A 25,809-nucleotide genomic window follows, 5' to 3' on the forward strand; every position below is an offset into this window, starting at 1 on the left:
TAACCAAAACATGTACTGTAATTAAGGAAGTGATCTAATTAATTCAATGAATGAACAACAAATCATTTAAAAAAACTATGATTAAGGTGATAAAGAATTTGAATTGGTAGAAAATAATTCGAAGTGATGATATCAACCTTTGATAAGAAAATATTAAGAAGCGCTGCTGTTTATAGCAATAGAGAAACTCATTCAGAAACATGACATAAGTACTGTTGCTTTAACAAGATAAAACTGAAATATCAATAAGTCAGACTTATACATTTATGCAAAAAAATCGACTCAAGTCACACTTTCCCGGTCCATAGTCTCTACCTAAAAATTGGCAACCTCCATTCTTCTCTGATTTTAGCATCTCAAAGCCATTAGTCTTAGCTTTACTGAGAGTGGTCTATATTGTTATCGAATTATTTTTTCGATAAAGAAAACATTTTGAATAAAAAGGAATCTTAAACAATAAAAAACTGACAGAAAAAAATACAAGCTTAAATTCGTCAAAATAATCATTTTATTGGAATTAACCTATCAATATTTAGGGTTTCCTCCCCTGGCCCCAATATAGTTTCCAATCGTTTTTTCGTGGATTGTATAATAACATACTAATTATACTGCAGTATGTGGACAGGTAATATCCTGCATTAGGATGAAACTGGCGTAAGGAATGACATAAATCGCTAAAATTTCTTCTATGTATCGGTTCGCCGTTAAAACCCTTGCTCCACCGACAGTTTCATTAAAAAAAAACTCAGGTTTTGCTTCCATTAAAATGCCCGCACAAACCATTTAGGAACATCCTCCAAAAGCCACGTTTTCTTTTATACAACACTACGCGAATCTTTCTCCAGATCTTCCGTGGACTCGTTATTTTAAATCGCTACCATGCAGGCTTTTGTCTGAGAATAGAACGGAGCTCCATTGTTTGTCAGTCCAATTAACATGTTTTCTGCCGTAGACTAGCTGCTCAATGGGCTGAGGTTAATTTGAGGCCAATAGCTGATCTTTTTGGCTCAGGTTCGCTGCCTTAAGTCTTATTCTAACTATCTCCTTCTCAGCGATGTACTAACAATGAATTGGTCGTTTCTCTTGGATGTGCACGTTTTTCTTCGATAAAAGTTACCAGCAGACTGATTCATGTTCAGAGTAACCAAGACTGAATGCTCTTACATTACTGTCTATTGACGCTTAACTGAAGTGCATGAAGTTAATTATGACGATATTATAAGAAATATCTATTATATACTTAATAGTTGTAACTTACTTATCTTTTATATTTATCACTTATAGTTAAAAATATATATTTACAAACGAGTTGCGCTATTAAATAACCGTTACTCGTACTAGGAGACAGAACCAGGAAAACCAGTTATTTCTGGACACGTGGGTGATTGTTTAAGGTTAGTTTTGTTTACAAAAATATAAATAAATAGTGTTAGTTTATTTGCCGGTAGGTTATTACACAAGTTTATTTATTTACTCAATGAATTGATTAGAATATTGATATAGTATAATACCCGAAAAAATAAATATAAATACCTTTTCACTTATAAAAATTGTTCACAATAAAAAAAGAATTTTTGATTGAAATACTATAGTTGAATACAAATCCAGTTTGTTTATTAACAACTGAAAATAATATTCCGAACGTCATTAAAGCCATATCTGTGTGCATTGGCAATTTAGAGCTATTCGCCTATTAGTATTTACAGAGGATATTAATAATAAATTTAGGTTAACTAATGTATTTGTTTAAACTATGTAATTTCACAAGTATAAAATAGTAGTATGGATTCAATTAATTTATAATTTTTGCAATGAATATAATTTATATCCATGAATTATAACTCATTAAACTGAATATGTACGGATTAATGGAAAATGTGTTGCATACAGTCAATGCTTTTCATGAGACAATTTTTTTTACTAATGTAATGATGAGCCTCTGTGCCATTATCCATTAATTCAAGTAACATCTCAATTTCATAACATCTATGAACATTACACGTATGTATTTAGAAGAACAGTCATAAAAATTCATCTTGATGACTTTCTACAGTATAATTTCAAATTAGGCAGTACAGTACGTACTTGTTATAAAAGCAGTTCGTAATTTTATACTTTCGCGGTGTTCTCGTTATTAACTTTTTTCAAAATAATCAAATGAAGTTGTTACATTTTTTTTTCATAATCTACAAAAAAAACGAACAAATTAAAAAAACATACAAAAATGTTGATTTATCATGTTTTTACAATAAAAAATAATAATATTTTCTCTTAAAATTGACCTTTTCTCACATATAAGCGTTTGTACCTTTTTTTTGAGAAATCATTGAAGTTATATGAACAAAAACATTCTTAAAATCACTTATTATAATCAAGTGTACAATATTAAAAGTTAACTTTGAAAATATGAAAATTTTCAACATTAAAAAAATGGTATCTTACTAAGGTTGATTGTAAAAGAGAATTGGGCGAGGGGCGGAGTGGGGGGTTTGTTTGAAAAGCAGACCATATGTGAACATTTGTTCTGAATTTTTAGCAATTCTCCCCTAACGTAACCTCACCAAGTTTCCATTTTTTTATACCCGTATTTTTTTTATAAATCCGCCGTAAAAACGAAGATTTAAGAAAATCATCGAAATCGGATGATTTTTCGATTTTCTAGAGCCAAAAAAACGAGGGGACCGCGAAAGTATAAAATTACCAAACAGTTTTTTGATAATTTTTACCAAGTTTCAATTATTAAGTGTTTTCAAATTTATACCATCCTTATAATGATAAATTCACAATTTGTAATTTCCCTATTATTACTACTCAGTTTACGCAATGTTAATCAAGATTACATGAAATTAAAGTGCGTAAGCTATGTTATGGTTTCCACACCCTCTGTATGACACACCTTTTTTTCTATAAAAGGATACACATGTAGTGTATTGTATGTAACAAAGACGCAAACGAAAGTTTCAATGTTTAGAATCGGTGGCTAGATGTTCTAATAATATTTCATAACATGACACAAATTCCAGGGAGTCGATAGATAAAATAGGAGCATTTCATAGTTCTTTTAATAGTAGCTTAATACAAACTGGAAAATGCTATTATTTCTTTTTTTTTATCATTCGGTTTTATATTACAAATTGCATCATTTATTTTTTAACGATTATGAAAAACTATTAATAATTTCATATTAATGGTAGTGCTGTATACATAAATAATCTGATACTGTTTGTTTACTACTAGTTAACGCAAACCATAAAAGATAAACTACCGCGTTGTTGCCACATTGTTTCTGTTTTTTTCTCTTATCTCCATTACAACCTGAATAGTTTTTTCTTAACAGCGAGAATTCAGTCGTCACATTGGAATATTCGACATTAATAATTATTAACTTATCTTGCATGTCTTTTAGTTTTTCTCCACTTTGATTTCTTTTTAAATGTATATCTATATATTTCTACAGCAATTTTTTTATAGTCTAACTTCCTTCAAATTTTTAAACATAGTTGAGCTACTTTTGTTATATACGGAGCTCGGCATAAGCCAGGGAACAAATTTATATTGAGAGAAAGACTTTTAATCGTCAGATTACTATTTATTCATATCCATGGCGAAAGTCTTGGCGTGGGAAAATTTTGAATCCAAAGGAGATGTTGAAAATGCATAGCGACAATTTTTTACATCCAAGCCCAAAGACTGATTTTATCAAGGTATCAAAGAACTTGCTCAACGCTGAGTTGAAACCATAGAATACTATATTTAGAATATTAAGGCTTTCTATTCGTATAATTATTTAATATACAAAGTGAAGCTTGGAAACCCGACATTATCTATGAAACATCCTCTAAATTAATATCGATTGTTCCATCTCTTATTTTGATTAAATTGTACTATATTCGGAAACTTTTTCCAGAATACATTTTTGATGACAGTGTTAAATTGTGAAGTTTATTTTTGATATCCGGTTCTCTATTAGATATATTCTCACTCAAATTAATTGTTTGTTAACAAATTACTACAATTTATATTCCTAATTATATCGAAGATCCACGAAGAAATAGAAACAATTTCATGCTTCAAAACTCACAAGACGATAAGGACTTTATAAAATATACAATCAAAACTAAGGACGTGACGAAAAAGAGTTTGTTCGGTTCATTTTTCAATATTTTCTGTGCGTACCTCATTTTTGTAATATGAAAGACGAGTTTCTCATCGACCAGTTCTTTACAATATGAAGGAACTCAATTTCTCACGTTGCCGCTCATGTTTGAACACGCACCGTATTCCCCCTTTAGTTTACTAAAAAGACGTCACGTCACGGCACGGATAAGTGTGGATAGACCTTAAATGTAAAAAGGACTTTACAAAACCCAAATATATTTGGTTTTCAATTCCTGTGACTTATTTTATATTTTTATTGTGTTCTTTCTTGGGTTTAAGTCTATAGAAATAATATTGAAATGATTATTTAGACATTTTAATGACGTTTCGGTCTTTTCTTTAGACCTTTATCAAAACCAAAGTGTAATTCGTCATTGAATGTTGCATTTTTAAATTCAAAAACGCGTTTTTGAACATTAGAAAATGTTTCTCTGGGAGGAACCACGCGATTTTTCAACACCCCTCCGATATTCTTCCAAGATTCTTCTACACTTTCCCTCACAAAAACCAAACACCGATAACATATCCAATTGTTCGCTAAATGAGAATTTACCACTCATTTAAAAAAATTTTAACAGTTTAATTTCTAGGAGAACGGAATTGCAAATTGTTAAATTTTATTTATGGACTTATAGCCAACTCTTCACTTTTTGTAACCTACTAAATAACATTGTTGAAAACATTTGTTAGGTTATTTGACTTATCTTTGCAAATGACATGAGTTTTATTAAAACTCACAAGGGTAAAAAAAATTTTTAATTGAATTATTCAAAGTGAGAAACTGAAATTTTGAAAATCAACTGGGACAGATATATTTTTAAGATTAGGTCGCCCCTAATTAACCCCCTAAAACGGTTTGATCGCTTTCTACATATCATCACTTAATGTCCTTAAAAGTCTCAAACGGTGTGCTAAGGGTATTTTAAAGTTAAAGGGTTACAAAGAATTTAATTCTTTTGAAATTTTGAGCCCTACAATTGAGTGAGGCTCAATAACTCCCCAGGAATGGACTGGAAATGAATTGCTCCCAATCTTCATATTTTGGGCTCCTCCATGCGCTTTTGCTATGTGTTGGTTCTTATTTGATTTTCTAGATTTTCTCAATTTTGATGAAACTACCTGAATGTATACTCTCTGGAGTGTGAGTAAAAGAAAAAGTTTCTTGTTAATTTGTAATAGATATTTTGTTAGAACTCACATACTTTTTTAATAACTAATACTGAATCTTTCTCTTTTTGTCGGTATTCAAAAATTCAACAGTTAAAAACTTTTTACTATATACAGGGTAAACGTATAATTTGATTGACCTACAAAATCTCTATAATTGTAACTTTAATCTCATCTATTAGTGGCTTTTTATTCTTTTTACCGGATTCTTAGCACACTGATTATTTCAATAGTATAGCTTAACGATGTAGGTACTTAATAAACTAATTAGGATTCATTATCTATTTGTATATCGTATGTATTATATCACCGATTTAAATAATTTGGTCCCTTAACCGATCAGGTGTAAATTATATGATCATGCGTATACACCATATTATTTTTCATGAAAGGAATAATTGTTTGAGGGGGAGTAAGGATGAATGGGAAAGACAAGCAAGTCTTTTTTGATATCGATTTTCATTTTACTCCTTCCCTACTACATCTACCCCGTTACCCCTCAACTTTCCCCCATGTTCAGTTGATTTCCCAAACAAAAACACTGAACAGCTGAACATTTATTTGTGCATTTCTATTCCTGAATATTTTTCGATATTATAAATTGTTTGTTACATATTTTTGGTGAGTGGCAATTGATTTTTTATTGTAGTAAATATAGATTCTGATCGGAAAAGTAGGTTATGATTGTTTCCTTTGTTTTGTTATATCGTATTAGCTGCAAATAGTTTATACAATTGATATTTTCCATTATGAAGATGAGGAAGGTATCTGTTGAAAATAAACATTTAAGTCGACTTAAATTCTAATTATATTGATAATGAATCATACATGTAAAGTGTGAATATATTCGAAGAAAGTCTATTATACGACAGGTTGAAGTCAGCTGATTTACTTATCTTTGTAGCCATCTGAATTATCCATGTTTTTCAAATAAATATTGTCAATATATTGATACATAATTACAAACTTAGGGCTACTAAACGATATCTTCATTTTTTTATATATAATAAATAAGAAAATATTATTCATTTGAAAGTTTTTATGGCAAAAGTACTATATACAGGATTGTGAAGCATACTGAAACAAAATCAGAAGATACTAAATTAAAATTATTAAAAAATTGTTGTAATATGTGAAAAAATAGATTAAATAAACATAAACCTAACCTAACCTAAACACAGTAATACCATAAAGGGTGTATTTGATGCATACTGTGAGTTCGGGAGGAGTGGGATGAAATATAAAACTCCTACACTATGGTTTTATTATATGCATTTTCTCTTTAATGTTTTTTTCTTACATTACAACCATTTATAATAATTTTTACTTTATGTTAATATCTATATGACAATGAATTATAATGGTACTAAATCGTCCACGGCCTAGGCCGCGAAGTCGGTCCTGTTCGGTTGGAATATAATATATTATTATATTGTTTTATATAGATTTATTATATATAAATAAAAAAACATTACATTAGTGTCAGGTGTGGGGTATTTTAAATAAATAGTGTCATAAACATGGCTAAGAGACTTGGTGACCCGAAAGTGACGAAACTGAAAACCGAACTGGAAAATCGCGAGCTAGAAACGTCCGACAAGAAGAGCGAATTAGTAGATAGACTCTAAGTGACACTAATAAGTGACGGATTTGATCAAGAAACTTATATAAAGGAAGGTGTGTCGACTTTGAAAAACGATATTTCTACTAAAATGGATGAGAAGATTTCAATATTGAAAAACGATATTTCCGTCAATATGGATGATAAGATTTTGTCAGCATAACATAGTATTTAAGAAAAATACTGTTACGAACAAGTCCACGACATAGGCCAGATTAACGGAATTCTAAAATATGGCGAATTCGCAGCACCTTTGATATTTGTTCTTCTATTTATTTGGTTGTCTGTTTATTTTCTAGAATTTTTAAGAAATTTATTTTATGTATATAAAGGAGTTTGTTTAGCGGAGAAATAAATAGAAATAGATTGTGACTTGAACATGGTTTAGAGACTTGGAAACATGAGAGTGACGGAACTGAATGTTGAACTGGAGAATCGCGAGTTAAAAACGTCCGGTAAGAAGAGTGAATTAGTAGAAAGACTCAAAGGGGCACTGGTAAGTGACGGATTTGATCGAAAAACTTATCTATTCAAAAACGAGTCTTACACCTTGATCTCGTCACTCTCTACTAAGATAGACGAGAAGATTTCGATGATATTTTTGTCAATATGGATGACAAGATTTAGACCATGAAGAATATTTCAACTTTGAAGAACGATATATCGACTAATATTGACGAGGAGATTTCTACTTTGATGACAACTATGAAAAATTAAATGGACGAGAAAATCAAGTAATCAGAAAGTAGAAGAAAAGAAGATTGAACAGAATGAAAAAACGACTCAGTACGGAAGCCACAGACGGCAGTCTTAAAGAGAGAAAAAAACTATGGCTGCACAACTCGATGAGAAGAAAGGGATTTTCTCCAAAATTACATATCACATAAGCACGGTCTCCAATGGAAAACCGAGAGTAGTCCACCAAAATCGACTAGCGCCATTCGAAGGAGACCATAACCTACAAGAATTAGTGAACAATTTACAAGAAGAGCCTGATCCTGCCTCCGATGAATTTATGAGTGCCAACAAAGGAATCGACAAAGAAATGGGTCCAATTACCGATTTAAACATCTAGTTCCGACTCTCCATGACTTACAGAAGGAACTTTTATCTAAGGAGGCGGGTAATGTTACGAATTCGTCCATGACATTGACCGTGAAGCTGGTCTTTTGCGGTTACAATGGAATTCTAAAATCTGATGAGTTGTTTATATTTCTAGGAAGGTCATTTTATTAATTTTTTTGACTATATATTTTTATATATAGTTTTTTTGAGAAATTCGTAATATAAACAAGATTGTTTAGTTTATAATAAATAGTAATTGTGAACGGAACGTAATCGGTGAATTTAAATAAATTATATAAGTTAGTCTGAGTGAAAGACAGGGATAAACTTACCCCACCGATAGAAATAGTATATATAAATGGGAAAAACAACAATAATTTTACTCGGTAGCGGATCATTCAATTTCCAATTAACTATAGTGTATTTCTAATTTTTCTTTATAATGCGCTGCACCTGATTGTTCTCTACTACTGAAAAATCTAGTTGTGATATTCCAAAACCAGGTTTTTATATTTAAACAGAAAATTTTCGATTGTAGTATCAATGTTTACTGACGCTTACACCTTTGTATATAACATTTCAGCGTTTCCTAGAATTTGATGTTTGCATGCGGTACTTAAGCTCCGGTACTCACATTTTAAGTATGCTTCCCATACTTCTAACAACCTAATGTAAATATTTACGTTTTTCAGTGGTCTTGGATCTCAGTCTTGTCGACCGGTGGTTGTTTATCATCAACAACCCGCAAGAGATGTGACAAGAATTGCTAAGAGTTAACGCGAGTCGTACGGGCTACAACGATTCATGTTCTGTTGTTCTAGACTGTAAGTACTTTAATCAGTTTATTTAATATTTATATCCGGGGAATTGTGGACTGAAAACTGATACACTTCAGTATACGAAAAAAAATATAAACGACAAGACGGAATGCTCGCTCAATTTATGCAAAGAACAAAATAGAAATGAGCGTTTTTAATCGTTAAAGTGATCGATTAATTAAAACTATACCAAAAGCTCAATATTATTGTCAGTAACAAATTTACTAATTGGCAAACATGGATTTTATACACAGTGGGCCACAGACGACAATCCACTTTTATATGTGTCAGCAATCATTAGTGTTCAAAGTGAAAAAATATGTTATTTACCAATACGCTTCTTTTTATTTCCCCAACCATTTATTCTGAAATGCCAAATATCGGGGTGGACTATTTTCTGTGGCTAATCATAATTTTACCTCTATATTAAGTGTATTTGTTCCTAAAATGAAAAAAATAGAATCACAAATTAAAAAAGTTTGATATTTACTGTACTGTAAGTTAAGCTATATAAAAAACTTAATTTTGGAGTCTGAAATTGTCTGGTTTCTCATACTTCTAATCACATTCGCATTTATTAGAAAAAGTTTATTATTCAATGAGTGAGTAATGATCACTATTATTTTTGTCAACATAATAATCGTAATTAATACTACCTTATATTAATACTAATATTACTTCTTGTGGTAATTGTACTTGTAATAATATTATCACATATTCCACAATACTTCGAAACACTTGTTATTTATGTTATCGTCGATGTACCTTCAACAGCTACGGTTGATTTCCACCCTCTTAGTATTTTCACAGTTGTAAAATCCAACGATACGATAAACGATCTAGATGTCTGTTTTGTAAAATAATTTTTGAGAGGCTCTGACACTCTACAAAGAATTCCAATGGAAAAATTGTCTAAAAACTTTCTACTCAACCTCAACCTGAAGATGTCAATACATCAAAAACTGCGACAACCTGCGATATCATCGAACAAGTTTACCAACCGCCGGATTAAAGTTAGAAAAAAAGAAGAAGCTACCGATATATCATAAAAACTCATTTGCTATATACTGAGTGAAAGATTATACAGTAGACTCCCGATTATCCGAGGTAATTGGGACCGGCACAGATTATTTCTTGAAAAAGTCTGATCGTTTTCTGAGATAACCTCTTCCCTCGCTTGGACGATCCAATATTGCGACAACCCTGTAGAGACAGGATGTAGTGTGGCGTACACTCTTGGAAGATATCTCGTCTATATTGTCATCTTCACTGTCCTTAGCACCGGTTACCACATCGATGATTTCCTCTTCGGTAATCTCCATCTGAACATCTTGATTGCACCAATCACGAATGTCTTCGTTGTTGATTTGATCTTCAACGGGTAACTCATTGGCTAGTTCGACTAGTTAACTAACGTTCTCGGGCTCTGGCGCTTTTTTGCATGGCAGTACGACACATCTTTCAATGTGTCTTGTTGTAAGGCATCCTCAACAGTCATTCCTTCGTCTAACTTCAAAATCATCATCTGGAGAATCCTTCGCCTGTACATACATAAGGTATCCGCGCGTTGGGTGCAAGGGATTTGGTATTCTGACATGCTAATTTACTGGTATGCTTTTTCGCATGCGAGTTCATTTGAGGATAATGTGGTTGTTGAATTTCGGTTTATAAACGTCGTCTGTTACAATGCCTGTGACCATTATTTAACTCCTAATAAAAGTCGGTGATGTTTTTGATTATATTTTTCACATTTTGAATTGTTCAGGTTGGATACTGAATTTTGGTAGAATCTCTCAATGTACAATATGCAGCTTTTCGATTATGTTTATTTTTTAATCATTACATAATACATTTCACAAACATTCCTCATTTATGTTTTTCCTTTTCATTCAACTTGTGTTGTCCATTAATTTTTAAAGAAACGTGCTAGCATATGTTCACACTTGCCACTCTGGCCAGTGTAGAGCTGTGTCCGAGTACACTCGCACGCGAGTGAACTAGTACCAGTGACATCAGATTTTCATCAGCACTTTTTACCTCGAATTTCGTAAGCCAGTCGCAAAACATCGCATATTCTTTTTCGTACTTTTTCTTAATTGGAATAATTTGCCCTACTGCTTTTACACTTTTCTCAGCAATTTTATTCGAATTATCAGCCATACATTTGGAAAATATTTTTTGTATTTCCAAAAATTCAATGTCTGCCTTTGTTTACAATGTTACCTTAGTGATTTCTGTTAATTTTTATTTTTTTCAAATAATAAGAGAATAATGAAAGGAGCTATTTTTCAGTAAAATTGTCAATTATTAAATTTCACAATTAAATATAATTTAGCTTTTTATTAAAACCGAAAACAGTATAAAAAAAAGTTTTTTGTTAAAGTCGAATCATATTTTAATAAAGAGCGAAGTAAATTGAAACGTCAAGATTTTAATTGTTTTTAAAGAAAATTTCAATAAAAAAAGATACAAAATCAAGACAGATCAGAAAATAAAATGATTTTCTGATCACACCTTGTTGTGGCAAACATAGATGCGTTATCATCAATAATCTGCCGCGTTGTTCGTCTTCAAATATTTACTTTTGAAAATACAAGTGCTATTCCACTATATTTATCAGATGTTCATGGATCAATTCTTGATTAACAACGATTAACGTAAGGTAAAAGTAAATCCATCTAAAAAATTGATATTGACGTTAGACTAGGTAGTAGTAAAAATATCAGGACTTGTGTGTAGTGTAAGTGTAGACACCTAGTGTCTAAAACTTGTACATGAATATGCAATCATCATAAATAGGGCCGAGCCGTGCCGGGGGTGCAAGGGGTGCATGGCACCCGGGCGGCACTAACACGGGAGGCAAAAGGTAAAATATCTCTAAAAAAATAACAGAAAATTTTTTCATTAATTTTCCCAAAAACGTTATTAATTTTCCCAATTCCAAAATGTAAACAGTAGGTGCGTTATACATACACTTCAAATTGAATTATCCAATTACTCCTATCTCCAATAAGATCTAGACACATTTGCTAGATAGAGACGATTTTTACTAATGAATATTTTCTCGGCGAAGGTAGGTAGGTACTTTTCTATCCGACTATACACATTTTTGGTACTGTATAACCTTCATTAATCCACGTCTTCTCAAGATAAAAGATTTTCTTCTGCTCTGTTCTGTACTGCTATATAGTTTTTTAGTCATCAACGGAATACTGTCATCCAGGCAAAGCTCCATTAAAATCTTATCTAGGTTGGGTATTTTCTTTTTAAAATAAAAAGAGTGAACTTTTCTTCGAATTACACTTTTGGTGTCTTCATCGAGGACTTTTACTGGTCTGCCTGAACTTTTTTGGGAGGTTCCATTTGACCTGCTATCTTTCTTCCCCGCAATAATTCAAAAATGGTGGACTTTCCAATACCAGTCATTCGGAAACATCGGTCGACAGTTTCTTGTACAGTAAATTTCGGGTAATCGTATTTTATGCAATCGTGTACATTTAAAATAATAAGTTTTTCATTCACTGATCGTGGAGAATTATTGAAACATCTTTTCGTTGGTGTAACGTCACCATTTTATTAATAATCTTATAATACTGTAAACACTATTTACGGCTTAACACCAAATACTGATGCGTTAAACTAAATATACTTATAAAGGTCTAAAAATTTTGGGTAAGGCCCCATTGCCCTTGCCCAATCTGAAATAGGGTTGGAATAGAAGGTTAAACGGTACCTGTTAAACGCAAAACGTAATTGTATAATCTACTACCTAAGTAATCCCTACACTATAATTCAAGACCTACACCTATGGCCGACACCGAAATTAAGCCAAACTGGACAGAATTCCCCATTTTATTGCTCTAAACTTTTCTGAAATAGACTATAGATCAGAAATTTACCTCATATCTCGCCACACTAATCAAATTTCGACTAGGTACGCCAATAGGGCGGCATAATTTGTTCTTTCACCCGGGCGGAGGATACCCTAGGCTCAACCCTGATCATAAAATTATAGTTTTCGTATGTCAACCCCTTGATTATTTTCTTTAAAATAATAACCACGATATGGTCTCGGAAGTGGGATTCTTCTTAACGGTTTAATTTTTAGTTTGAGCTTCTCGACTAGATCAATATCATACTCATAATCTTTATAACAACCTAACCCTTTCAAGATGTCATCTTTGTATTCACCTTCCTTCAGAGTTTTCACTCTTGCAATAAGTTTTCACTTTCCACAGGGATCAAGTCCTAGGATCGGTGTAACCTTTTCTCAACTACCTTGAATATAATGTTGTTTTCTTCATTTTTTATTTTACAAAGTAGCTCTGCTATGTTATCTCTGTGTAACTTATTAAATTCTTTGTTCGGATTAATTTCAGACTTGTATTCTTGTATATTCCCATTGCACTTAGTACACGGTTTGTACTTAAAAATAATACTTAAATACAAAAAGAATTAATATTTCTATTATCGCAAATATTGCGCATTGTAATTTACAGTTAGCAGTAAAGAATGAAGTTTTCAGTGTTAAAAATCAAAAGTATTGCAGTGAATTGCAAACGTCAAACCTGCTTCGCAAAAGCAAAGACGGCTTCCTCCATCGAGAAAGTGATGGCAACCGTTTTTTGGGATAGTCATGGAATTGTGTTCATGGACTATCTTGCAGGAGAGATACTTTCATTGGGCAACCTCTTAAAATTAGGAGAACACTTCACAAAATAGTTATTTATCAATTAAATATAACACAAGACTCTTTTAGAATTCTACAATCGACTTCAGCATGTTCTGAAGTTCATATTTTTTATTTAATGAACATAACATGTCGGAAAAAGATTTTAGATATTCCATGGTACTACCATGCAGTTTGAAACAATCTGTAAGTACAAAATATACCATTAATAACTCGAGTAGACATGAATTGCGGAGAAACAGATATTCGACAATGACATTTATGTCTCTGACAGCTAAGTGTTAATGCTCCCTGCATTCAAACTGGAGGTCCTGGGTTTGAATCTGATCTAGGAAGATTTAATTTTTTTCTATTTGCTTAGAACTAAATATTTAGTATTGTTTTACTTGATAAAGTTATAAAAACCTATTTATTGTAACAAAATAATTTAATAAAGCTAAATCAAGGAAGCATCTGATAGAAGTGATTAAAGGATTTATTAATCACTACCGTTATTAATGGATATGATTAAGGTCGAGCAAACAGACGTATAATGGCTATATTATGCTACGGTCGTGAATAAAATGAATTTATTCGATTCTTCAGTATTCGGTTGTTAAGGATGGGCTAGAAAAGCGAAACAAACAATAGCTTCATTTTAAATGGTATCGAAAAAATTTCACGCACATAGGTAATTCAAAGATATTTAATTGTTCTTAATCATTTAACAATGAGAAAGTATAATCACGTGAATTTCATTTTTCTCGTGTATATATACACAATGCTAATAAGCTATTTTATTTTCGTTGGAAAGTGAAATTTGTTATATTTATTAATTAAAATGTAAATCGATAATGAAATTGCTATGACTGAAAGTACAAAGTAGTGAAATGTGTTAAAACAAACACCTAGAAGTATCACATTTATTAACATCCGTATAGTAGTTAGGTACTAAAGTACTCACTATAATCGTTATTAACAATGCAAATGGAAAATCCAGAAACAGATAAATTTTTATATTTGATCAGTAAACTTCCTGAATAAAACCAAGCACCTGCTCTTCCAACCCACTAAGGGAATAACTACCCATATGAAAATTTCAAACGAAAAGATATAGCGTGTGATATCGGTGTTTCAACCCTCCATTATCTGACAGATACATGCTTATGTTATTTACGATTTCCAATTGCGTGGTTTCGCTCCAAGGTGTTTTGAATTATACAAGGGTCGTTTTATTTTTCAACCTCCGATAGGCTATAAATGAAAGACAAGTTCATAAGAAACAATAATTTTATTTCCAAAAGATTCGTACACTTACGGTTACTTTTCGACATAATCACCTAACCGTTTAGTAGCAATAGGGTACAAAACAGACCTTGAATTTCCGTAGACAAAACAGTAATAGTGGATCTGCGGTTTTCTTTAACCATTCTGTCCGCTCATTGAACCAGGTCATTTTATAACTTTCGACACCATTCACGCACAACACTATCACTCATGAAGTTTTCCCCATACAAACGACTCATTCTCCGATGAATTTCTGCAGCACTATGGCCTTCAGCCTTTAGAAAACGAATCACATTTCACAATTTATACTTGGCAGGAGAATCAATAATGGCGAACATGTTTACGTGACTGTAGCACAACGCCGACTGACGCCTGAATGTCAACAATGGCGGAGTGTGTAGCGCGAGAATATTCGCACACTTCTTCCGGAAGACGTTTGCCAACCCTCGTGCGTTCTTGATACGGGCAGGGATGTTTCAGACAAGCGAATAATTTTCCGGTCCAATTTCACGTCCAAACAGAATTTTCTCAGGTGTTTCACTCATTAATAGTGGATCGATCAGCCATTGCAAATAGGAATAGATACTGATTCTAATATCTCTGATGGCTGGAAACTACTGTGGACAAATATCTGCCAATTGTTGAAAATATCGCTAAGTATAGAGGCGATCTACGGTAGATTATCTGAGCTATAGACTATCTAATATATTGTAACATTTTTTTGTGTTTATTTACACACTATACAATACATTTAACTTACAAATATCACTTAAATAATTTCTGCGATTACATTTACTTATTTATATACCACAAATAGAATTCTAGAAAATTCTAAAACAAAAAGAAGTACAAGAAATGAATAAATAGACGTTCCTAGAAATTATTTGAAAGATATACTGTAATAAACAGGCTTCTATAATAAAAAGTTCATTAAAGGCGCGTTCGCCATTTATAAAATACCGATTGAAGGCGCCGCACGAATTTGCCGAATTTTAAAATTTCATTGTAGCTGGACAGGGCCGACCTAAGGGCCCTTTTCGCGAGCTTGTTCGTAACAATATGGTATCTACATATTTATATTATTATTTACACATATTATTTGTCAGTTTTATAATGTATTGCGTGACTTATTGCATTTGTAGGAACTATGAATTGCACCAAAGAACATACAATTGAAGTAATCGAAATGCCTTGTGTTTCGTCTTTATACCACCATTCCCTTCTCTTTTCTCAGCATTTGCAGCAATAATAACGCAGCAGAAGTACCAGCAGCAACAGTCTCCTCTATTTTAGTAACAACACTTTGTTAACCTGTATCCAGATACAAATTGATGCGCCCAAAAATGTTGCGAACATCTTCAACCTGTTAGCAACATTTTGTATGTCTAACCTTTAAAAAAGAAAATAAATAGCGACCCTGGTATTTTGATCTGGTACTCCTTCAGTCATTAGACTAGTTGGACTGCTACTTTGAGTGAGAAAGTGGCAAAATACCTGACGTGAAAACGATCTATATTCCCTTGGAATGATTCCAGTAGAATCGAAAAGAGTTTTCAATGATTCTAGATTCTTTTACAAAAATTCAAAACTATATATGTTGTTTCAGAAGATTCATTTCTATTCTAGTGAAGAAATATGAATCAATGATTAATTACTAAAGAATAATATTTCTGTTCGAAATCGAAAATCCCTTCTGGTTGACATTAGTACTAAAAGATTTTTTTCGCGTTTCTGTTGCTGGAGATAATAGAAGGAATCCATGTAACTTCAATCACATCCCCACAATTCTTATCAAATAGCATATAAACTACTTTCAAGTCGGCTATATATATGTTTATATCCTTCTTCTTTCATCTTACTATTGATTACTATTCCTAGAGTCAATGTATCTTTTAATCTTCCCTGTATATAATTAAAAACACAATTAAACTTTGATAAAAATAGTCTTCTTAAAACCATTAATAATGTTTTATGTATTAGACAGACAGAAACAATTTTAATTTACGACCGACCATAAAATAACGGAATAGAAAAGAACAAAAGCTGTCATTTGCTGGAACTAATAAATATTTAAACGATACGATTTGTTCTCTAAAGTTAATGCCATAAGTCTTAAGGCTATTTTGCAATACTTAAAATTCCAATGCATTTTCTTTGTGTCCAGTAAAGTTTATATCTGGCAATAAAACCACAACAAACCAATCTACATAGCGCACATGCGTTTTAATTCAAAGTTCCCATTTATCAAAACAGCTGACGATAAATGCGACGTTGCCTAACTTCATTAATATTTTGTCATTAAGTAAAAAAAATTGGAACGGAGAAATAGACAGGAATATTTATTTCAAATCATTTATAGAGAACGTAGCATAAAATATGTACATCACGTTATGTCCTAAAGGCATTGGGAAATGTTTTATAGGAGTCTATTTGTTAATATTTATGAAGCTTCCACAAATAATTAACCAATTATTCAAAACGATAGTGTTCCCCAGGCGTCTATTTTAAGCCCTACTTTATTTATATACCTATTAACGATTTTTGCTCAGAGTATGTTTTATATGCAGACGATCTAATGCATATTGAAGATACGGCCCGCGGGCCGCTTCCGGCCCCTGGGACGTATCAATAAGGCCCGCGATCGCAATGTGTCACAGAAAGAAGAATCATGTTTTTTAGAGCTTTTAGACTTTATTCGATTCCTCAATGTTTTAAATACTCTTACACTCAAGTTTACTGCTTATAAGTAATTTCAAGGGCAGCACGTGCCTAGACAAGCGAGAGAGAAAGACAGTATCGCCATCGCTTAGCAGCAAGCGGAAATATCCTATAATTGTTGTCGAGAACTATAGAATCTTCCACACGCTTTGAGTCTAGACTAGAACCTTCCTTAACCATATAAAACGAGTGCGTCGGTGCGATGTGAGTCGGTTGAGTCGTGTAATCGAAGCAGTACAGTTGGAGAAGGATTTTAATTGTACTGCGAAGTAGTGATTGTGAAGGTATTATGCATTTGTTTGTGTCGTGCGCGTGCGATATCCGTAATTGTAAATTTGAATTCAATATTCGTTTTGAAGACTTTCACCAAATGAATGAAATGGAATTCCCAATTTTCAACAATCTATTTCATTTTGAAGCTTCATAGTTCATTTGCAAATGGAGTTGATAGATTTTCCATCTGACAGTATTTTGAAAGAAAAATTTAATGAGATTAACGCTCTTACATTTTATACTCAATATTTCAAGAGTTTGGATAATTACCCGAAATTAAAAAAGCATGCAGCACCCATTTTCTACATGTTTGCTAGCACCTATTTATGTGAGCAGATGCTTTCCGTCATGAAAATAAATAAGAACAATTATTAAAATAACTACAACGAATATGGTACCTGACATCAATGAACTTGTCAAAAACAAGAGAAGTCAGGTATCTGGATCCTCGAGCTCAACATAATTACCTAACATCTTTTATAACTTTAATATGATTTTTAACAACCGTGTATTATATACTTCTATAATTTAATAAGTATAATGTTATAATAATTCAAAATTTAATATATGGCCCTCTGCATAATTGAGTTTGACACCTCTGATCTAACGAATTATCAGTCATGACACTTCCATTTCAACTACTTCATTCATCAGTACACACTCTGAGGAAAAATATAAGCCACTTAGTATTAAACGTATCCTGGACAACAACCAAATTTATTAAATTTAGTAGTCTACCATCTACCTGTGTCTTCTTTAATAACGTTGTGGTTCACTTTAAAATTTTGAGCCATTTGAAACATTTAACTCTCGCCTTATTTGGAAACATCATGTTATTGATTTCTACTATGGCAATTTTTCCAAATTATTAAACTCCTCTCACATTACCACTAGGGAGTTAATGAAAATTCTTAATATTAAATTAAGGTTATCACACGTATATATCTGCCTCCAAAACAGAACTTGATCTTTGAAATTCGGTGCATAATACAGCTCCACGTCCCTGTCAAGGTGTTTTTCGATATACCCCTTTACTGTGAAAGTAATGAGAATTTTGAACTAGAGGATAGAAACTTATTATTTATTATGTTGTCTCTATTTCAACCCTGTTCACCGTCTATTTATATCTACCTTTAACAATTCATACCATTAATCAACCATACCAGTTATAAAACCCATTTCATTTACTTTATCACATCTCGACGAGATAGACCATTCACAAACAAGTCCTCTTTCTAATTCCTCCACTCAACCACTCCACTATCCATCCTTTACGAGATACTACAAACGTTGCGCAGTTACAACGTTAAAAATTCAAACAGAATCATCCCTAATGCCACCAATCTGTGGCGTTCACGCAGATGAATTATTCAGCATACTACAATCCATCCAGTTTTTTGCAATATATATAGACTGACTTGTTTCAATTTCATCTATTCAAAACATGACTCCTGCCAACTTCTCACATCCCAAAAAATAACATTTACTTTGGTTGCCTTCCCACCTTGGAATCGTAGGTAACGAACATGCAGACCAACTACCAAAAAGTGCTTCAGCACACACACCGTCAGTACTGCTAAGCATCCACCCATGGATAAATCCACGGATGGATGCGAAACAGGACATTCCACCGACCTCTGTCATTCCGACATGTTTTCATCATGTTTAGTGCGTTCCTTCCTTTTCTATAAAGTCTTCCTTTTTGTTAAGGGTTAGCACGGGTGTATATTATACACCCGTGTCGACGCGTTGGTTTGGCCGTCGTAATGTGTGTTGTTTTTCGCTGCCTCAGGTAAACCCTTTCCGGCTTTCTTCTTTACAGTTGTCCCCGATGTATAGCTCGGCACTTACTTATGAAATACGGAATTACCGTGTCGGAGGGTGGCCTCTTGTGGGTTGGTTCGGAAACCTAGGATTGTATCATTATTTTTTGAGGGTGTTCTTATTTTTTTCTGGTTTTTTTTTTTATTCTCTTGTTATTTTACTCACTTAACCTATTGATCCAATTCTATTTTCAGTCACCAGTGCTCCCTGTAGTCCTCTCTGGTGTACTTAATGAATTCCCTTAATTATTCTTTCGGGTGTGTTTCTATATGAATTGCTTTTTTGCCCTAGTGTTCAATACTTTTTGCGGTCCCGTTCCTCGTGTCTCGCTTTTTTTTTGTCCAGAGGACATTTAACGCTTGTTTCAGCGTTATGGTCTGTTAAGCCTGTAGTTTCTTTCTGTTCGTTTTGCATGTGTGTGCCACGCTACCGAGACATATGTAAAAGTCATTATTATTATACTTCTAATAAACCTGAGTTTACAGCTTGCTTTTTTTACCGATTAATCTGCATTGTATTGCTCTGTCTCACTTTCTTGACCATGTTTTTAATGTGTTCGCTGAAAGTGAGACCTTGGGCCAATGTGACGTCCAGGTATTTGGCCTTGTCCGCTGGATTTCTTGGTCGTTAATTTTTAAGTTCTGGTCGAATCTTATTCTTTTCTTGTATTTGTATTGTATTTACTTCTATTCTTCACTATTCGTCTATCTTGTTTGCGACGTTTAAAAGTCTTTTCGTGACGCTTTTCACTTTCACGCACCTCGTCGCTATTGCGGTATCGTCCGCATATACCGCTATCATGGTGTTCTAGGTTTTTAGGGTGCGTATATATTATGAAGCATCGGTGATAATACCTCTCCCTGCCGTACTCTCGCCTGTTTGTGGATGAACACACGTCAAGATATACAATCACCGATACTAAGGGCGGCAATGTTATGGAGGATACAAAATATGAATGCCTGGTATAGTCAAGAGCATGTAACGTTACACTTAGGAAGTCTTTGCCTCGATGACGATTTTAATAAGAACAGTTCTAATATCAATGTATACAACTTCACAAGCCTTCGACATCACAATAACTAAATCAAACTTTCAAACACAGTAATAATTATTTATTTTAACAAAAATACTATTTAATTAAAACATAACCCGCGATCTTCCGCCATGGTGCTTCTTAGCCATGTTTTTAGTCTTCTAAAGCTGCTAAAGGATCGCTCTACTGTACAGGTCATGCATGGTAAAGCGATCAAAATTTTTAAAGCTTTTTCCGTTTCGGGAATGAAGGAATTTGTTTCATTCAGGACATCAACAACATTTACAGATGGCATTGTCCACAACACTAATTAAAATCGTGTGTTCGTAACAACAACTTCGATTTTAGGTATTCCGCACACAAATTATACAAAACTAACGTGAATGCTGATGAACGGCTATCGTAGCAATATATGCAATGTACACACACCATACCTACCTACATATTTTTACATTGTTTAATGGCCTTGCCTTTTTGCAAATCTGATATAGTCTTGATGAAAATATCGGGGATTTTAAAAACGGACGTCAAAATCTTAATTTTATTCTGAATATTTCAATACTTTCTACATTAAACCTTAATTTATCATGCGATGCGAATTTTTTAATAAGTAAGGAAGTCAATTGCTCTCACTGCCCTAGGACTTTGGTCGCTTCGCGGCTAGATACATTTGATCTCTAGGGGAGGGGGCAACGGACCCCCTGCCCACCGTTAGCGACGCCCTTGCTAGAACATTTTGACTGATTGTTACAAATATACCGCTCAAAGATAACCGTTTCAGTTCAAGCTTAATATCAAATTTATCCTAAGGGACTCTGAACAAATTATCTTCCTACTACATTTCCTCAAAGGATGTATGTAATAATATATTGTAACAGCACCTGTGCAAATGACCCCAGTAGCCGAGCACGTTAAAAATAATTTGTTGTAACGAAATTACTTATCATTTATGATTTATGTATGGTTTTTATCTCCAGCTTTTTTTCGTTCAATGTATTTCCCATATGCGAATTTCAACCTTGACATTTATTACCTAGATCGGAAAGTTAGTGTATTTTTTTAATTATAGTTGGCTTTATTATACATTCAATGCTCATTTATTGTGAATTTTGAAATCATAGTTATACATAGGCGTAGAGAAACAATTTTTCTAAGAATGGCACGTCTAAAATATATTTTCTTAAACCGAAAAGAAAACTTGAAAAGTTCGTACAAAGACAAGAAAATATTGTAAACTGTTGAAAATATGTCTACATATATTGATAACATGATTGTTGGACATAACAACTTGAATGTAACAACATATGGTTAATAGTATTACGCGTATAAACCAGAATATACTGCGTGAGCAAATAAACTATACACAAATATATATCAATATAATATGATCATATTTTTTTCATAAACCATTCCTCGATAATTTCCCTATCGCCACTAGGTGAAACACATTCCCAAATCCCACCTCGTTGATTATTGGTGTAGTAAGTTTTCTGTGATTTTCCCGTAACGTGGTGAATCTATTCATCAGCCAAAAAGTCAACAATAGAGAATAATACAGCCGCAAATGTACCCTTATTTTCTAGCAATAAGATCAGGGCAATTCTTGAATTCTACATATCCCCATCCCTCTCAAAAATAAGCCATTGATGTTCGCTTTTTCATTAACCTTTCTCGTATTTTGAGAAAACAAATTTGGAAAAAGTTGGGGATAAGAGAAAAGTTCGATATAAATTTATTATTTAGAATTATAATACTTGAAAATGCTACAATAAAAAAATTATTACCAGCAAGATGCGATTTTAGGAGTTGTTTAAGTACGACAAAATTGAGAAACCTGGATAGTGGTAACTTGTTCGTTAAAATTTTCAGGTTTATCAGAGTCCCTTAACATGTTGATTTTACAATAGTTGAGTTAGTAATAACCAGGAGTCTGTTCTTTCTTATTACTTATTTAAAACCTGCAAAAACCCCTAGTAACATTGTCCGATAAAGTTGATGGGGAGCTTTAGTAGTTCCACACTCCAAACATGTCGATCTAAGTTTGACATATTTAGTGATTAATATGTTCAAAAAAGTTTAATTTACTATCAAATGCAACACCAATATGTCTGAATGTTGCAGAACTTCTAAGCACATTATTAGAAATGCGGTAATTAAAATGAATGGGGTCAAGTTTCCTAGCAAAATATAACGTAATACATTCTGTGGTGTATTATCTGTATCAGATTCAAGTAAGTGACAATCACCAATGTTTTCTGTAGAATGATACAGTTTTAGATCATCTGCCTAAAGAGAACATGTAATATCAAGACAATGTCATTTATAAATATTGAAAATAATAACATCCCAATAACTAATAAATAAATGATAAAAATACTAATATGATAATGGTGATGGTTTATAGGCATACTTTTGATACAGTTAAGAATGACCTGTTACCATAATTGATCCCAAACAACGATCAAAATGAATCGTAACTCATAAAGGGTACAAACAGAGAAACTGTTTTTGTTTACTTGTGACCTATTGATGGAAAACTAACGGATTATGTTTGAAGGTATCCAAATATTCGTTTTAACTTCTAATGGGATTAAGCTTTTGATAAGCATCAAGCAATTGTGACACCCACCTCGCAGATAGTTTATTCACATATATATTCGGAATCATCCGTGCTGGCATGGGCAGTATTTGAATCAGAGAACCGTATACAAATGAATCCTTAGAAGTAACTTTTCCTCGGTTTTTGTTTAATGGTTTTTTACGTAAAAAATAATGTTTAATTACTTAATTATTTTTGATCCATATTTACCCAACAAGAAAAACAGTTTTCTTCATATAATTATCAAAACTAATGTATTAGTCACATTTATGAGAAATTTTCACAGATGACATAAGAAACATGGCGGAAACTAATAATACGAGATATATCCGTTAAGTTATATAAAAAAATACAGAAAAAATATTTATTGTACAAAAATCTAGAACTGTTGCCTACTTCATAGAGGGTTCTCGTCTGTGTTTTCAACCATATGGTAACATGTTATTTCAGATCGTTATCATCATTGAAGTGTTACCATCAAGGAAATATCTTAGGGGCAAAAAGAATGAGGTCCGAGCCGTACGAAGGATGATTAAATACGTCCCAGCCAAATTCTCGTAGTTTTATATCACGATCGTAGAGTGAGTTTGGGCATTATAGTGTAAAAAACAACACCTTTTGGCAGAAATCCTCGGTGATGGTTCTGTATTGCCCAACGCAAGTACTTAATTATCTTGCAGTAAACATATGCATTGATTGTTTGATCTCGTGGCAATAAAACGGTCAGAAAAATGAAAAACATGAGTTTACGAGGTGTCAAGATTTGCCTATGCTCAAATTCCGTTTGGTTAGGTGCCTCCATTCCATTGATTGCCGGTAGTGGAACTCCAAGATTTAACCCCTATGACTATCCGAAAAAGAAAATCATCACTGTCTTAGATGTAGCGTAACAAAAACTTTAATTCCCATACATTGTTTTCTTTTTGTGTTGTTCAGTGAGAATTTTGAATTTCATGATTTAATGATCATGTGATATGTGGAAATCTTGCTTCTTCTTAATTGTTTGAACCAGTAATCAAAGACGGGTATCTACATCGCGCACTGGATCACGTCTTTCATTGAACTGTTTGGCCCATCTTCTAAATATTGAATAACTTGTAGCATTTTGTCCGAAAACCTTGCAGATTTGCCAAAAAATTTTGTCTCATTTTTTTTCCATTTAGAAAATGAATCACAGATCTGATTTAATAAACAGGGGCATTTCCTATTATGTCTAGCACCATAAAGAAGCACTGAAAATGGCAAACATTTTCGTCCGCGTAACTGCCATGCATGCTCGGAACTGCTATCGCAGCGCTGTCGCTGATAGAAATAGAAACGGTACTTACATCCTGAAAGATATTTTTCCGTGAAAGCGCTCTCGTAGCTACAATTATAACATTTCACTCAAATTTACTAAACTAATGTATATAGTGTATCCCATCAACATCATTAAAAACACATCAGGTATAAAACTATCGTACAGAAAATTGCAAAACTTTCCAAATACGATACATGTCAAATTAATTTCCAATTAATATAATCTATGTCACCTATTAGTATCAAGTGATATTCCTCTATTTCAAAATTTTTTTTTCTCTTTTGTATGTTTTCCCTCGTTCAGTGCCATTTTAATACTGAATCTGATTAATTCATTTCTAATTCTCATTCGAACTCGAATTCAAATTTTGTCTATAAACCTTCAAGGTATTTCACTTGCCTCCAAATAATTTCAAATAAATTAAAAATCAGCATTTCTTCTTTATTTTCAACATAGTTGGCAACGTGTGTCCACCCGGCAGGTCGCCTTCGACAATGCGTTCTCTACCTCACAGCCAGTTCGTTGTTCGCAAACTTAGTACGTAGTACGATAAACAAGCTCCGAGAACAACCACGTTGGGGTGCTTGTTTTCTGTTGTCGGGGTCAATGATTTTTCACTCGAGGGGACATTAAAAAAATTAACAGTTTTCGTTGAATTTTGAACGCGATTCATGAGCTCGTGACTTGACTGTGGCCATGGACGGTCTAAGATTGGCTATACAGTGAGTAATATTTACAATTTATTCTCATAAAAAAATATTTTCTTCCAACAACAAACATCGCGTTAAGATTTAAAATTATCTCACCGATAATTGAGAATATTTCGAAATTTCAGATTATCACAATATATTTGTATAGTTTCAATTTTTATCTCTTTTATACAAATATAATGATTGATAATATATTAACGGAAATCATTATTATACTTATCTGCTGCGGATTATTGTTATTTTTAATCGGGTTTTATTCTGATTTTTACCATCAACTATTGTATACTGAAATGACATTTGTTTTAATAATATTTATCCAAACTATAGATGGTTAAATTTTCATATTTCTTATTCAATTACTCCCTCCGTTTAAACACACGGTGTATTTTAGTATTACTAATTTATTTACACACTACGCTTAACCTACACTGATTTAATTTTTTACACCCTATTCATTAATTTGTATCAGCGCCCGCGACTCGAGTACTCGTTTCTGTTTTATTAATTTACTCATCCAACAAATCTCATTCGTTCTTACTTATATTGTAAAATTTATTCGAGAGTGTG

At 32.8% G+C, this 25,809-nt stretch overlaps 1 protein-coding gene across 4 annotated transcripts in view; it reads left to right on the plus strand.

Annotated features, from left to right (window-relative positions):
- The first annotated feature begins 1,254 nt into the window (after positions 1-1,254).
- The window catches only part of LOC130901752 (tripartite motif-containing protein 2-like), a 53,493-nt gene continuing 28,938 nt past the window's right edge, over positions 1,255-25,809 (plus strand). Inside the window, exons 1-2 of one of the 4 annotated variants that reach the window (XM_057813329.1) lie at positions 1,255-1,394; positions 8,704-8,835. In XM_057813329.1, the coding sequence (XP_057669312.1) occupies positions 8,816-8,835 (20 nt within the window). In that variant the 5' untranslated portion in view covers positions 1,255-1,394; positions 8,704-8,815. Of the gene's footprint in view, positions 1,445-5,812; positions 5,947-8,703; positions 8,836-25,042; positions 25,255-25,809 lie in introns of those variants that run through there. The other 3 variants (XM_057813331.1, XM_057813330.1, XM_057813328.1) reach the window with 3 other exon arrangements.

The sequence above is a fragment of the Diorhabda carinulata genome, chromosome X (genome assembly GCF_026250575.1).
Source record: "Diorhabda carinulata isolate Delta chromosome X, icDioCari1.1, whole genome shotgun sequence".
In the NCBI taxonomy this organism is placed as follows: Eukaryota; Metazoa; Arthropoda; class Insecta; order Coleoptera; family Chrysomelidae; genus Diorhabda; species Diorhabda carinulata.